Genomic DNA, 15250 nt, shown 5'->3' on the forward strand with positions numbered 1-15250 from the left:
TAAAACCGCAACAGATATAGATGAAGTGCCTATGTGCCTGCTAAAGGACAGTATAGAAAGTCTCAAAGAGTCTTTAGTACACATCATAAATGAATCATTCATCACAGGTAACTTCCCAGAGGCACTGAAATATGCAAAGGTTTTGCCCATACTTAAGAAAGGTGACCCAAAAAATATAGAAAACTACAGACTAATATTTTGTATTGTATTGTATTGTATATATTGGTCCATAAATCTTACATGTACAGTACAGCACATCAGATATTGGACAGGTCAAAGTATACCTTACAATTAAAACACTTTAGAAACTAGAAAATTATGTTCACAAAATTTTACAGCACTTCATATACTGGGCAAGTCAATGTGTAAGTTATAATTAAACCACATTAGAAACTTGAAGTTTACAACTGAATACATGTATAAGCCAATATTAACGATTACAGTATTTGCATGATCCTCACTTGAGCTCTAAGGATTTTTGAGGAACTCTTCTACACTATGAATTGACATGTACACTAGAGAATTACATTCACAGAATTTTACTTCATATACTGGGCAAGTCGTATACAACTTATACTTGAAACCCATTAGAAACTTGAGAATTACATCTGAATGTATTTATAGGCCAGTATTAATGGTTACAGTATTTGCATAATCATCACTTAGACTCTCGAGGATTTTGGAGGAACTCTTCCACGGTATAAAAGCAATGTGTCAACAGATATTCTTTTAATGCTGCTTTAAAATTTTTTACATCAGTCTCTACTTTAATTTCTCTTGGCAATTTATTGTAGATAATTTTTCCATGGTGTAATGTTCCTTTTTAGCACAAACTGGTTTTTGTATGGTCATCCTTTTCAAAAGTAATAGAAACCATAATGAAAAATAGACTAATGGGATATCTAACAAGATACAAGCTTTTATGCAAAGAGCAGTTTGGTTTCAGGCCTAACAAAAGTACACAGGCAGCTATAGCTCAATTTACAAACATTGTTCTTGAAGAACTAGATAAAGGAAACCAGGTAACAGACATCTTCCTAAACTTCACCAAAGCTTTCGATACAGTCGACCACACAATCCTGCTAAACAAACTGGATGCACTTGGCATAAGAGGATTAGTAAACAGATGGTTTCACTCATACCCAAAAAACAGGGTGCAATGGGTAGAAATCTTTCACACTAACAACAATCACACAGTAAAATACCTCTCCGATCCAGAGTATATTAACATTGGTGTCCCCCAAGGAAGTGTGCTTGGTCCGATACTCTTTCTGATATGTGTCAACGATTTTCTGAAGAGTATTAAACTTGGTGAAATGGTACTGTTTGCTGACGACAGTAGCATCCTACTCACTGACGCATCACAAAACATACTAAACAATAACGCTGAAGAAACAAAAAAAAAAAAATGGTTCAAATGGCTCTGAGCACTATGGGACTCAACTGCTGAGGTCATTAGTCCCCTAGAACTTAGAACTAGAAAAACCTAACTAACCTAAGGACACCACAAACATCCATGCCCGAGGCAGGATTCGAACCTGCGACCGTAGCGGTCTTGCGGTTCCAGACTGCAGCGCCTTTAACCGCACGGCCACTTCGGCCGGCGCTGAAGAAACACTTAAGCAAGTGTACAACTGGATACATAACAACAAACTTACTTTAAATGTAAACAAAACCAATAGTATCAGCTTCCACACCAATAAAAAATCCAATGGTAACTCCATAAAAGTGAAAGATGAAAGCATAGAATGTGTCTCAAAAACAAAATTTCTGGGGATGTATATTGATGCTCAACTAAAATGGACTGAACATATTAATGCCCTTGGAAAGCGAATAGCATCAGCATGCTACGCCCTTAGAATAATAAAATCGGCGTGTAGTTACCTCATCCACCACAGCAACTTACTTTGCATATGTGCACTCAATCATTTGTTATGGAATAATCTTTTGGGCAACAAATACTCAGAATATGCAAACAATCTTCAAACTACAAAAAAGAGCCATCCGAATTATGATAAATAGTAACAAGAGAATGCACTGCATTGAGTTGTTAAAATCTATGGGAATCTTGACTGTTCCCTGTGAATACATTTTTCAAACAGTGATTCACATAAAGAGAAACAACAATCAGTACCCAACAAACAGTTTCCTACACGAACGTGAAACCAGATCAAGTCACCACCTATATCTGAGCAGAAAAAACAAAACAAAAACACAGAATAGTGTACTATATAATGGACTTTAACTATTCAACAAACTTCCACAGAATATAAAAGATAGAAGTGAAAGACAAAAAGTTATTTGTTAGGAAAGTGTTTTTATTCTGTCAAAGATTACCTGGAAAGTAGGTAAAATTTCGTCGACAATGTGACTGATTAAGTACTGTAACTAGGGGGCTCTCTTTGGTATGTTGAATAACAGAGTGATACATCATGTACAATCATGACACACAGTAAAACAAATAATTGTAATTTACATTTAGGAAATGCAATAGTACTTTTATACACCCTTGCGTCTGTATCATATATATTATTTGTTGACAACATCCATGCAATCTATATTGTCTAAGGACGGATAGAAAAAATAAATAAATAAATAAATAAATAAAATAAATATAAATCACTTCATATAGTAATGAAACAAAAATCTGGATATGTACAACAGAAGAAAAATCCGGTACACTTATTAGATTGAGTGCACTGCACAGTACAACAGCAATCCTGCTCAGTAAAACAGTATTTGCATGGAGGTGTTAAAAATGAGGAAAACTTCTGATAATTGCTACAAGAATATTCCTAAGTACTGGGTACATTCAATCAGCAGCTGTTTTGAGCCCTCACATTGTTTTTGGATATAGCACCAACCCAGCTGTTCATGAGCAAATTCTGAATCTTGCAATGTCACCAAAATACACATACGTATTGTTACTGGATCAACCAGAAACTGGATTTGACAAAAGCTTCTTGGCAGAACAAAAACATTAAATATTTTCAAGCTAGCAAATGAAAAGTAATAAGTTCATAAATGTAAATACATCTACCGAAAAGGTTTTATCCTTGCGGAGAATTATCCAAAACATCCAAACTGGAATAACTTAACCACACCCTTTATCAGTTCTTCAGTGACTGTGACTGTGACTGTGACTGTGACTGGAAACGAGGAATATTCTACCCAAAATCCTTGCCATAACTCTCAAAGTGATATTTTGCCATCCACCTGATCCACTCCTTCCCCTTTGCCACATGGGTCAGACCCCAGTCAAACAACCACCCTACAGACCCACCAAGCACATACTATTTCAGTCCCATTACAGGCATATCCTATTCATTCCAAGAAAGTTCATCATTATGTGCTTAGTATCAATAAATGTGAAGGGAACGGAAAAGTAAATGCAACAGAGTTGCGTACATTTATTTAATAGCAGTTTAAGACATCAAGTAATCACAGGAAGAAGATCTGTGAAGATGATTATCCAAGGACAAGGAATGAAAACAGGTTGGCAGGTCGGTAACATTCCAACCTTCATTGCCACGGGGAGAAAGTATTACGATTGCAAAACATTAAACAAAACAGATTTTCTTTTGCTTTCCACATAATAATTATGGACAAATCTAACTAGTATCAAAAGCTTACATTGTGAATGAACATGATTTCAACATTACAAATGCAAAACTGGAAATTACCAAGTGGTTTCTGAAGATATCTCCTATCCACACAATGGGCGAGCTGCAAAATTGCAGTAGCCAACCTCTTGACAGCAGGGTGCTCAGCGACACTCTCTTGCTGGTTCAGAGATGGGTCATTACCGAGCATTCGTCCTGGATCTTTATAACTCAGTTCAGAATCAGGTGTTGTTGATCGGCTGTCTGGAACTGTAACACAGAATTACTGCTTTTATACAAGTAGAACAACATGCAAAACAAATCAAGTAAAGAAGGTGAAAAATTAGCAAATCTATTAAATCCATGGGGATAGGTGATCAATTGTTATTTATTGGAGGGGGGTTCAGCATGAATGAAAAACAATCTTTTTTCCAACACTAATTTTGTTGAATGCTTCACTGATAACTAAATAATTTATACTGTCTGAGCCTATACGATCGGGAGTAACTGCTAAACTTTAAAAGCAGTGGCTAGACGACACCGGACAAAAAGGACAGACCAGCCACTCATTAAAATCTTAGCTAATTACTTTGGGATAGATCCCAGATAATGCACAATGTTTCTCCACAATCACCTTATCTCATCTCATAAACTATAACAGAATGCAAGCTGAGAGCTGTCGAGTTGTCCAAATACGAGTATTAAAGTATTCAGTTAAAATGTGGTACTCAGAAAGGCCGGTATGCGAAAAACAAACTGATGTTTGTACCATATCAACTTCCTATCCTTGTCACATTAAAAGCATTTCTTTCCATCCTATTGATTAGAAGGCTGTTCATCGTATTCAGATACTTGTTTTAACATGCTGCATGTCTTTGTTTTAAATCTCCTGTCACTCACTGTGCCACTGAGACATGACTTTCCTCCTCAGCTATTAAGTAATAGTGTGAAAGTGTATGACATACTATACAGGACTGTGTTCCTTAGTCGTCCCAGGTTCTCCACTTGCTGGAATTCTGAAGTAACTTCATGCCCCTAATAACAACATGCACTTCTCTTGCTAAAGGGGAAGGTGTTCTGTATTTAATAAAACACTTTTGTGCGAAAGTACATTTGAGTTCTGTGAAGTACACTATGAGAATCTGAGCAAATAAGAAATTCCTTCTGTTGGTCATAAACATCTGATCCAATTGCTTTAGGATGACATTAAAAAAGACAGCCAAATTCCATAAATGACCTAAAAACAACTCTCAAACCCATACTCTTGCTTTACTCAATAAATGTTAAGTTGCTCCACTCCTCTTACAACATATAGAGTGTCCGCCTAAAAACAGACCGGGAGCCCAATATATTTTGTACTAAATACTCAAGGTTAATCTATATGAAATGGCCAGAAACAGCAACAATATCTCGGGTGTAAAAAAACTGTACACTCAGCAGTGCAGGAAGCTGGGCCACTGGAACACCGTACTTTTGGATCGACCATGTCACTGATAGTCACTTGTAAATTTTTTACCCTTTCCACATAATCTTTTTTTCACCCTGTACTGCCTCGTGGATGGAAAAACATGAGTGAAAAAATACTGAGAAAGATCTACGGGCCAGTTCAGAAGGAGGGGATTTGGATAGAGATACCAACAAAAGAACTGTGTCAACGGACAGAGGTAATTACAAAGAACATCAGGAAAAGAAGGGCAAAGCACTATGGGCACATACATAGGATCAATGAAAACAGACTAACCAAGAACACGGTGACAACTGCAGTGAAAATCAACTGGATATAGGAAACCATGGAAGATGTCCAAAAACTGAACCTCTCCACAAATGAGATGATAAGACGGAGGAAATACAGGGGGGAGAGGGGGGGAATCAGAGAACAAATTTCAGCAAACGCTCAAACAGAAGAAAACAGGAAAGAAGTGGGCAGAAGAGAGGAAGAAGAAAAGCAGTGAACATCTGAGAGGTTTTAATGGTAACATTAAATTCCCCATAAGGGGGAATTAACCTTAACAATGAATTACACGTACATTATAACACTGAAAATGTCATGTTCTGTCTTTCAATTCATGTATTTTGTCATTTAGGCCCACATTTCTTCAAAGCATCGTACTTTCCAAAGCACTTACCCAGATGGAGTCGTGGTTTTCTGGAACACATGTTGCAGCAGTAAAGTTTCCTTTCTACGAGTACCCCCTTTTACTCTCCAGTTACTGCAAATAGCACAATCCTTACCGTTACAATTTTCACTATAGTAAATGAAAGATAGCTGTTTTGATTCTCCCTCCTTGTCATCAAAAGTACGAGTAGATGGACTTCCCCCCTTTCTTCTGCTTGTGTTCCATACATTTCCAACCATAGCTTTCAGGAGTGCTACTCTGTATCTCTTGCGGCTCAATTTGAGTTTCTACTTGCAAGTAGCAGCCAGATTGCGCAGAATGAAGCTATTGACTACTGTTACCTACAATAGCAATATAAACATCTAACATCACCACTTTTTTACTTCCTAATGAAGCTGTAGGACACAAAACACTGGTCAAGTATATTCACTACAGCTATGTTTTATTATCGTCACAAATGACTTTAGGCTTCAGGAACAGCTCCTCTCCGTTTTTCTTTTTGGCCATTCTTGTCATCAGCATAGTTTCAGTATTGCACCAAGTACTTAGCATGACAACACTGCGTTTGTCTTTCCACACGAATGCCTTTACTTTGTCATCCTTCCTGTAGGCAGCAACTTCATGCTATTTCAACTTCAATTTCTTCTTGGTCAATTCAATTGGTAATCCTTTCCTGTTCTGTTGAATCGTACCAGTTATGTAATGGCCTATGTCCAGCAGCTGCATAGCAAAATCATACCCGGTGTAGAATCTATCCACATAGAGATAGTAACCGCTGGCATTACCAGTAACATTTGTAAATTTGCCACACAAATCCATAACTATCCTATTCATAAATGAGGTTCCTGTCCTAACAATGTATGTGTAGTTGTCTCTCCAAAGTATAGTTCAAATTCCACAATATATGTTATTTGTCAGCCAAAACATAAACCCTCATGCCCCACTTTTTTGGCCTATTCAGATTGTAACACACTAAACCAATAGTGCTCTCATCAATGCTTATGTGTGTTCCTGAAATGCAAATTTCTCTAAACTTGTTACTTTTCATTGTCGTCTTCAATTAGTCCAGCAGGGAGCATCCAAAAAATTTGAAAAATCTTTCTCAACTGAATGCATCTTTATAAAATGAACACTTCTGTGTCCATTCTTCAGTGAAGTAATTCTGAATATTGGGCTTAGGATTCACGCCCATATTCAAAATTATATTTGTATTTTTGTTACCTCTTTTATCAGTTCATGGGTAAAAAAATAACATGAAAGACCCAATACTTCATTAGGACACTGAAGAGGGGTTTGAATCTGTTCACAACAGTGAAATTGGGTTTTGCAAAGTCCAGTTGATTTCCGCATTTTCACCATCCATCAGAAGAGGGCTAGTTGTCAATGTTTTACTTGCAAACTCAGCACATTCATCTCTATCAATTTCTGTACATTCCACTGTCAATGTTTTGTAAATTACAGTTGTTGTTGTCTTTGCTCAAATCACTCTTACTTTCATCCAATATCTCCAACATCGCTTTAGGATTATTAAGTAAATTCACCATTTTTGTTGTTATGGTTCTGCAAACGACCTTCAGACTTTTGGAGTGAACTAGAAACGTGAAAACAAGACAATAGTGGTATGCATGACAAATGTACTTCCTCATAGTTATTTGCTTGCTGACAGATGACAGAACACTTCACTTCAAGGCATCCAGCAGTGGGAGCTCCAACAAACGAGTTATAGCGAATTGAAGTTTGTTGGGCGACACCTGATGTGCGAGTGTTTCGATATTTATGCAGTCTGGGCTGGCCAACTGGTCAAGGGTTAAAAATATCAGTCACCTTGATCAAAGAGTGCTTCTACTCTCTACAGTGAGAGGTCTTCACTATAGTGGAGGCCAAATTAGGCCTAAAATACTTACAATAATCATGGAGCTTAACAAGGAGATGGCTAATATGTGTGGGAATCAGCCCAAGTATGAAGGCTGAGCCAGTGGACAGTACAACATAGATAACAGAATAGTAAACAAGCATGCAGCTAAAATGGTTCAACACTGTGAAGTAAGGTGTCATTACAAGTGTAATACTCTCCGCTTCTGAACACATGTAGGAATAGGTGCTGAAGAAAGGATACAAATCAACAAATACTATAAAACCTGAGGAAGGCCACGTACTACCAACTGAGAAGTGCAGGATAATGCACACAAAAACGCAAAAGATCAAGTCAGAATAATACAAGCAGCAATGCAACTGACAATTTGGCTATTGGACATACTTGTTTGAGCAAACAAACTACACGCAAGGCAGGCCTCAGAAGATTCAGGTCAAAGATCAAAAACCGAAGAAAATTTTGCTAGAAAAGCTACACTGTTGAAGAAAGAGCTCATAGGCTGGAATCACACAGGAATCTGAGGCAAGAGTTCCAAGAAAACTTGTGATCACTAAGAATGGATAGCTGGGAGTTGTTTGTGGCACAGATATTATGTCTTGATCCACAGGGGAATACCACACAAAATTTTCCTCCAGAAAATAAAATCACCAAAAATAATGTTAACATTAAAAAAGAGCTAATGTAAATATAGCAGAACTGGCTACAATGGGCTCAATTATCAAGTAATGTTGGGTTCCCAGATAATATTGAAAAGGCTGGTAATAATTACCATGGAAGACTGTATAACACAAGCAGGAGGTATATTCTGGTAGTAGAGTACCTACGTAGAGGGGGTAATACTGAAACAGAAGAACAAATTATCTGGTTCAAATAGGATTCCTGTAAAAGTACAGCAAGCTCTTCATGTGTAAATTATCTCTTACTTATGTTAGCTGTACAATGCACATTTATTACTGAGCAGAATACCAATAGTGTAGGAAAAAGGCAAACATCATTTAAATTTGAATGTGAGGAAAGGTCCTACAGGCTGTTTTAGTAAAAGAGCCTGAAAAACTATTCTGTAACAAACAGCAGAACAAAGAATCAGTTTGGTTTTACAAAAGGATCATTGATAGAGAATGTTACTATAGTAAGAAACGTCAATACAAATACATGGTGACCATAAGAACATTATATTGCTAAAATTTCTTGTGTGTGCTGTTCTGCAGCCTCAACAAATTGTATAAAATGGATACTGTTGTAATAGGATTCATCGGAGCTGTTTTCTTATATTTTATTTGTCACTACCGGTTGGTGGCCAACATTTGTTGACCTCCTGAGGAAGTTTAACCTCAAGATCAACTTAATTGTAAAGAGAGGTAACATTCACTAAATCCTGTCCACAAAGATCCATTATTGGTCATGTGTTCTGGGGTCATTAATGATGGGTACATTTCTAAGAAAGCTATAAACACGTGAATCAGTCACAGCTATGGTTGCGTATACTGATGATGCTATGATCTTTGAGTAGAGTAGCTTGAAAGGCAATCTGGAAACAGGTTGTAGAATATTTCTTTATTAAGAGGAGAATTAGGTTTTAATAACTTGTTGATGAGATCACTGGAGACAGAAGTTCTTTAAAGAGTTGCCTGACAGGTGCCACGGGGTATAGGTATCACAAGCACTCCTAAATCTTACATCTACACCTACGCTCTGCAAACCACATAAGTGCATGGCAGAGGGTACACCCACTGTACCAGTTATTACGGTTTCTTCTCGTTCGATTCATGTCTGGAGCATGGAAAGAACGAGGGTTTGAATGTTTCTGTGCATGCTGTAATTATTCTAATTTTGTACTCACAATCCACGTACTCAAAATCCATATGTGAGTGCTACGTAGGGGATTGTAGTATATTCCAAGAGTCGTCATTTAAAGCCAGTTCTCGATACTTTGTTAGTAGACTTTCTCAGCATAGTTTACAGCTGTCTTCAAGACTCTGCCAGTTCAGTTCAACATCCCTGTGACACTCTCCCATGGGTCAAACAAACCTGTGACCATTCGCACTGTTCTCCTCTGTTTGTGTTCAATATCCACCGTTCGTCCTATTGGGGTACGTTTCCCACACACTTTGGGAATATTCAAGAATGGGCTGCACAAGCGATTTGTAAGCAATTACCTTTCTAGACTGACTGCACTGCCCTATCACTTGCTTTATGTATGATGAGCCGGTGTGATCATTCCATTTCATATTTCTGCAAAGCGTTACACCCAGATATTCGTATGCGTTGGCCGATTCCAAATATGACTCATCGATATTATAGTCATTTTCTCATTTTGTGAAGTCCACGATCTTATTTCTGAGCATTTAAAGCATGTTGCCAATCTCTGCACCATTTTGAAATCTTATCAAGATCTGACTGACTATTTACGCAGCTTCTTTCAGACAGTACTTCATTATAAATTTCATTCAGCAACTCCTCTATCTATACTTCTATAGGGCATTCAACTGTTTTCTGGAAACAGTCTTAAATGGTTAATTATATCGTTTTATGCTCATAACATGCTTTTTCCCCCTCCTGAATTTCAGTACTCTTTTATAAAAACAGAAATGAAATTCAAATAATTTGAAAGCCCGCTAAAACGCTCCATTCAAGGCATGTGATGCCCATGTTGTTACTGGCTAGCTCACTGCTGCTACTGTCATAATGCTAATTCTCAGTGATGTCTTGTTTTGGAATTCACATTTTGGAAAACAAATTACAAATGATGCGTAGTATCACACTGTAAAAACTGTTGAAAAATTGTTTGTTTCTGAGTGTTCCAAAGAACCAGGAGGCACATAAAAGATTATCACACTGTACTGGCAAAATGCCGCCATATCAATATCCAAGTTCTCTTGCTTAACGATGTCTTGCACTCTGATGAAGTTAACATTAATTTACCTCCGAGACAGACTTTCGCACTGTTACAAAGTAGTATATTATCATTCAACAACATTAAATTCTTAGTAAAAATTATCATTATACCTGCTTCCTTGCACATTATTTGTTAGCTCGGTTGATAAGACTGTTGGACTATCAAATATTAGATGATATCAATAGGTCGCTGGTTCGAATCCAACCGGCAAAAAATATTTTTACTTAGTTGTAAAACAAATCAACAGTCCTTCATAAGAAAACCAAATCACAATTACAAAACTTCACCACACTGATTAGAAACGAGTATTATTGTGTTTTCCTTGGCATTTTCATGCGCTTGCATTAGCAATAGCTGTCCACACGTCACATTTAAAAAGATATTTTCTAATTAATGTGGCCACACACTCTTTACTTTATTAGAAACTTTTTTTTTTTTTTAAAAATCTTCATACTGTCCAGCTAGGATCCATATCGTTTAAGATTTTTGAAGTTTCATCATCTTATGTAGTTGACAATCTAGAAATAAGATATAGACCCATTCACAGAAGTTCTACAATTCCTAAGTTTTGAGTGAGTTTAACGATGTTGGAGGGAGCAGAAAGAGAGTCTCCGTCCTGGCACATATTACCACTCCAAATGAGTGGGGCAAAAAATGCATAAACTTTCATACAGTTTCCACTATCAGCATTCATTAAATTCCTTTCTACTGTTACTTAAAAATCATCACTAAATGGCTAAACCATTTGCAGAAAAAGTATGTAAAAACCCAGTAACTTCGTCTCACACTCCTGTAGCATGCACAGAGCTTTGTCTTACTCCTAGTCTGTGACATCCACCAGAGTGTCAGCCAGTAACACAGCGTTTTCGATCATGTGACCAAATCTTTATGTTTAATGATTTTTAAGCTTTAATTACATAAAATTAACAGATATTTTGTAAGACTGTTGACTGTAAATGTGACTTGAATGTTTTAATCACTCAGAACAACTACAATCCGAACCATATTTTCAGCACAGGAAAATAGCCTATTATGCAGTAGTCTGTTTCTTTAGAAGTTTCTTTTCAGTGATTGTGTACCATGGATGGTCCCTCCCATTATGAACTGGGTACATACCTATTCAGTGAAGTGTCAACTATTTCTTTAAACTTGAGCCCCAGTTCCTCTACATACTACACATATTTTTTTAACACTAGAACCACGAGACTTTTTATATACCTAAAATCATGGCAGCAATAAAATTGTAGCTGGCTTAAAGGAGACCACTCACCAAAAAGCAAAAGTACTGAGTTGTCAATAGGTACACACAAAATGAAAGAAAACTTGCTAACCTAGGGAGAATTCCTTTTTCGAGCCAGAGTACAAATTTCATTTAAGGTCATTTTTATTTGTGTTTGGATTCATTTTGGGACTGACTACAGCAGAACATTTTTTGGCACCTATTTTTCAAAACAGCTGGTCTCTTAATTCTTCCCTAAAGTTCTGTAGGAGTTACTTACAGCCAATAACCTCCCCATAAATGCTCTCTACAGAAACCAGGCACCTCTTTGGGTGAAGTCCTACATATGTGGTATTGATCACCTCCATCTCTGCTAGTTGCTTTCACTGAATATTTTCTATCCGTCTGGTCCAGTATTATCTGCCCTATATTTCATTTTATTGCAGAATTTTACAGTTTCTGCAAAACTCTTGAGTCAGTCCAAATTACTACATTTAGATGTAGCAAACTGAGAACAAAAACAATTTTGTTTTCCTTGCTTTGATACATGGACAAGTCTGAGTCTTCTTTCACCATGGCAGTTTAATAGAGTGACGCTTTTGACACTCTTACTGATTTCGGTATCACCCTTCTTGAATGGCCCACTGCACTCCACTAAGCTTATAAGCTAATTCTTTAGTATTATGGCCAAAACAATGGCGTGGAAACACCTGTTTTCAGATCCCTTCCACTTCTAAGGGATGATGCCAGAAATCTCACGATCACCTATTTAGAAAGGTTTTGATCTTCTAGTTGATGTTCATCCTTTCCCAGGCATGAAAATCGGTTCAACAGATATTTATTTGATGTCTACATCTGATGCTAACTCAAATCTAATGACAAATTTATTATGTGTAAATCTGCATGTGGCCTTAGTGGTAAAGAACTGTACATGTGACGTTTTGTTCCAGATTGTGCAAAGAAATTTCAATGAAATGATTCCAAATTCCTGACACCAAAAGAAACTTGACTGTTTTGTCTTATTTACCTTTGCGCCCAGACACCAAAGCACAAAAATTAATTTCAAAATCTCGTTTTAGATTAAGCAATGGAAATTCCATGTAGGAGATTCTATGATGAACAACCTGCAGTCCACGTGTTTCAACCACAGGCATACAGAGGTGTAACAAATGCAACTAGCCCTGAAAGAGAAAAAACAAATACTGTTGTTTCCACATTCCCTATGGATATTGGTGGTCTCTGTGCACAATTTATATGTTCTAGTGTTGTGACATCTAGGAACAGCTGCCAGGAATTAGCAGTCCTACAAATTTTGATGATCCTCTTTGCAAGTTGCACTGGTCCTTTTTCCTGATATGACAGTTTGCTTTTGTAGTCTTCCATACGCATTCAAGATATAACCCCAAGTTAATGATTTAGAAGTAAAGGCGACCACTATCCCAAGTCACCTATACTTTTCTCAATTTTGGATTGGAAAAAGAAGTGAAGGTAACTGAATTTCACTCCTTCCTCAATGATATGCTTGATTGGATGGAAGTGTTTGTCTTGGTGAGATATCTGTGACTGCTGAAACTTATCTGCCCACATCACAATTAATGTCACTTTATTCAGCACAGCCTGGAATATAATGGCCACTGCCAGTTTCTAGTTGTCTTTCAATTAGAGTATATTTGGATTGTTGTTGTTGTGGTCTTCAGTCCTGAGACTGGTTTGATGCAGCTCTCCATGCTACTCTATCCTGTGCAAGCCTCTTCATCTCCCAGTACCTACTGCAACCTACACCCTTCTGAATCTGCTTACTGTATTCATCTCTTGGTCTCCCTCTACAATTTTTACCCTCCACACTGCCCTCCAATGCTAAATTTGTGATTCCTTGAGCCTCAGGACATGTCCTACCAACCGATCCCTTCTTCTGGTCAAGTTGTGCCACAAACTTCTCTTCTCCCCAATCCTATTCAATACTTCCTCATTAGTTATGTGATCTACCCATCTAATCTTCAGCATTCTTCTGTAGCACCACATTTCGAAAGCTTTTATTCTCTTCTTGTCCAGACTATTTATCGTCCATGTTTCACTTCCATACATGGCTACACTCCATACGAATACTTTCAGAAATGACTTCCTGACACTTAAATCAATACTGGATGTTAACAAATTTCTCTTCTTCAGAAACGCTTTCCTTGCCATTGCCAGCCTACATTTTATATCCTCTCTACTTCGACCATCATCAGTTATTTTGCTCCCCAAATAGCAAAACTCCTTTACTACTTTAAGTGCCTCATTTCCTAATCTAATTCCCTCAGCATCACCCGACTTAATTAGACTACATTCCATTATCCTTGTTTTGCTTTTGTTGATGTTCATCTTATATCCTCCTTTCAAGACACTGTCCATTCCATTCAACTGCTCTTCCAAGTCCTTTGCTGTCTCTGACAGAATTACAATGTCATCGGCGAACCTCAAAGTTTTTATTTCTTCTCCATGAATTTTAATACCTACTCCGAATTTTTCTTTTGTTTCCTTTACTGCTTGCTCAATATACAGATTGAACAACATCGGGGACAGGCTACAACCCTGTCTTACTCCCTTCCCAACCACTGCTTCCCTTTCATGTCCCTCGACTCTTATAACTGCCATCTGGTTTCTGTACAAATTGTAAATAGCCTTTCGCTCCCTGTATTTTACCCCTGCCACCTTTAGAATTTGAAAGAGAGTATTCCAGTCAACATTGTCAAAAGCTTTCTCTAAGTCTACAAATGCTAGAAACGTAGGTTTGCCCTTCCTTAATCTTTCTTCTAAGATAAGTCGTAAGGTCAGTATTGCCTCACGTGTTCCAGTGTTTCTACGGAATCCAAACTGATCTTCCCCGAGGTTGGCTTCTACTAGTTTGTCCATTCGTCTGCAAAGAATTCGTGTTAGTATTTTGCAGCTGTGACTTATTAAGCTGATAGTTCGGTAATTTTCACATCTGTCAACACCTGCTTTCTTTGGGATTGGAATTATTATATTCTTCTTGAAGTCTAAGGGTATTTCGCCTGTCTCATACATCTTGCTCACCAGATGGTAGAGTTTTGTCAGGACTGGCTCTCCCACGGCCGTCAGTAGTTCCAATGGAATATTGTCTACTCCGGGGGCCTTGTTTCGACTCAGGTCTTTCAGTGCTCTGTCAAACTCTTCACGCAGTATCGTATTTCCCATTTCATCTTCATCTACATCCTCTTCCATTTCCATAATATTGTCCTCAAGTACATCGCCCTTGTATAGACCCTCTATATACTCCTTCCACCTTTCTGCTTTCCCTTCTTTGCTTAGAACTGGGTTTCCATCTGAGCTCTTGATATTCATACAAGTCGTTCTCTTATCTCCAAAGGTCTCTTTAATTTTCCTGTAGGCGGTATCTATCTTACCCCTAGTGAGATAGGCCTCTACATCCTTACATTTGTCCTCTACCCATCCCTGCTTAGCCATTTTGCACTTCCTGTCGATCTCATTTTTGAGACGTTTGTATTCCTTTTTGCCTGCTTCACTTACTGCATTTTTATA

At 37.6% G+C, this 15250-nt stretch overlaps 1 protein-coding gene across 1 annotated transcript in view; it reads right to left on the bottom strand.

Moving 5' to 3' along the window:
• Positions 1-15250, bottom strand: part of LOC124794804 (bromodomain adjacent to zinc finger domain protein 1A) — a 148530-nt gene that overhangs the window by 58391 nt on the left and 74889 nt on the right. The window contains 1 exon segment of the mRNA XM_047258460.1: positions 3684-3872. Coding sequence (XP_047114416.1) covers positions 3684-3872 — 189 coding nt within the window.

This window comes from Schistocerca piceifrons, chromosome 4 (genome assembly GCF_021461385.2).
Source record: "Schistocerca piceifrons isolate TAMUIC-IGC-003096 chromosome 4, iqSchPice1.1, whole genome shotgun sequence".
Taxonomy (NCBI): Eukaryota; Metazoa; Arthropoda; class Insecta; order Orthoptera; family Acrididae; genus Schistocerca; species Schistocerca piceifrons.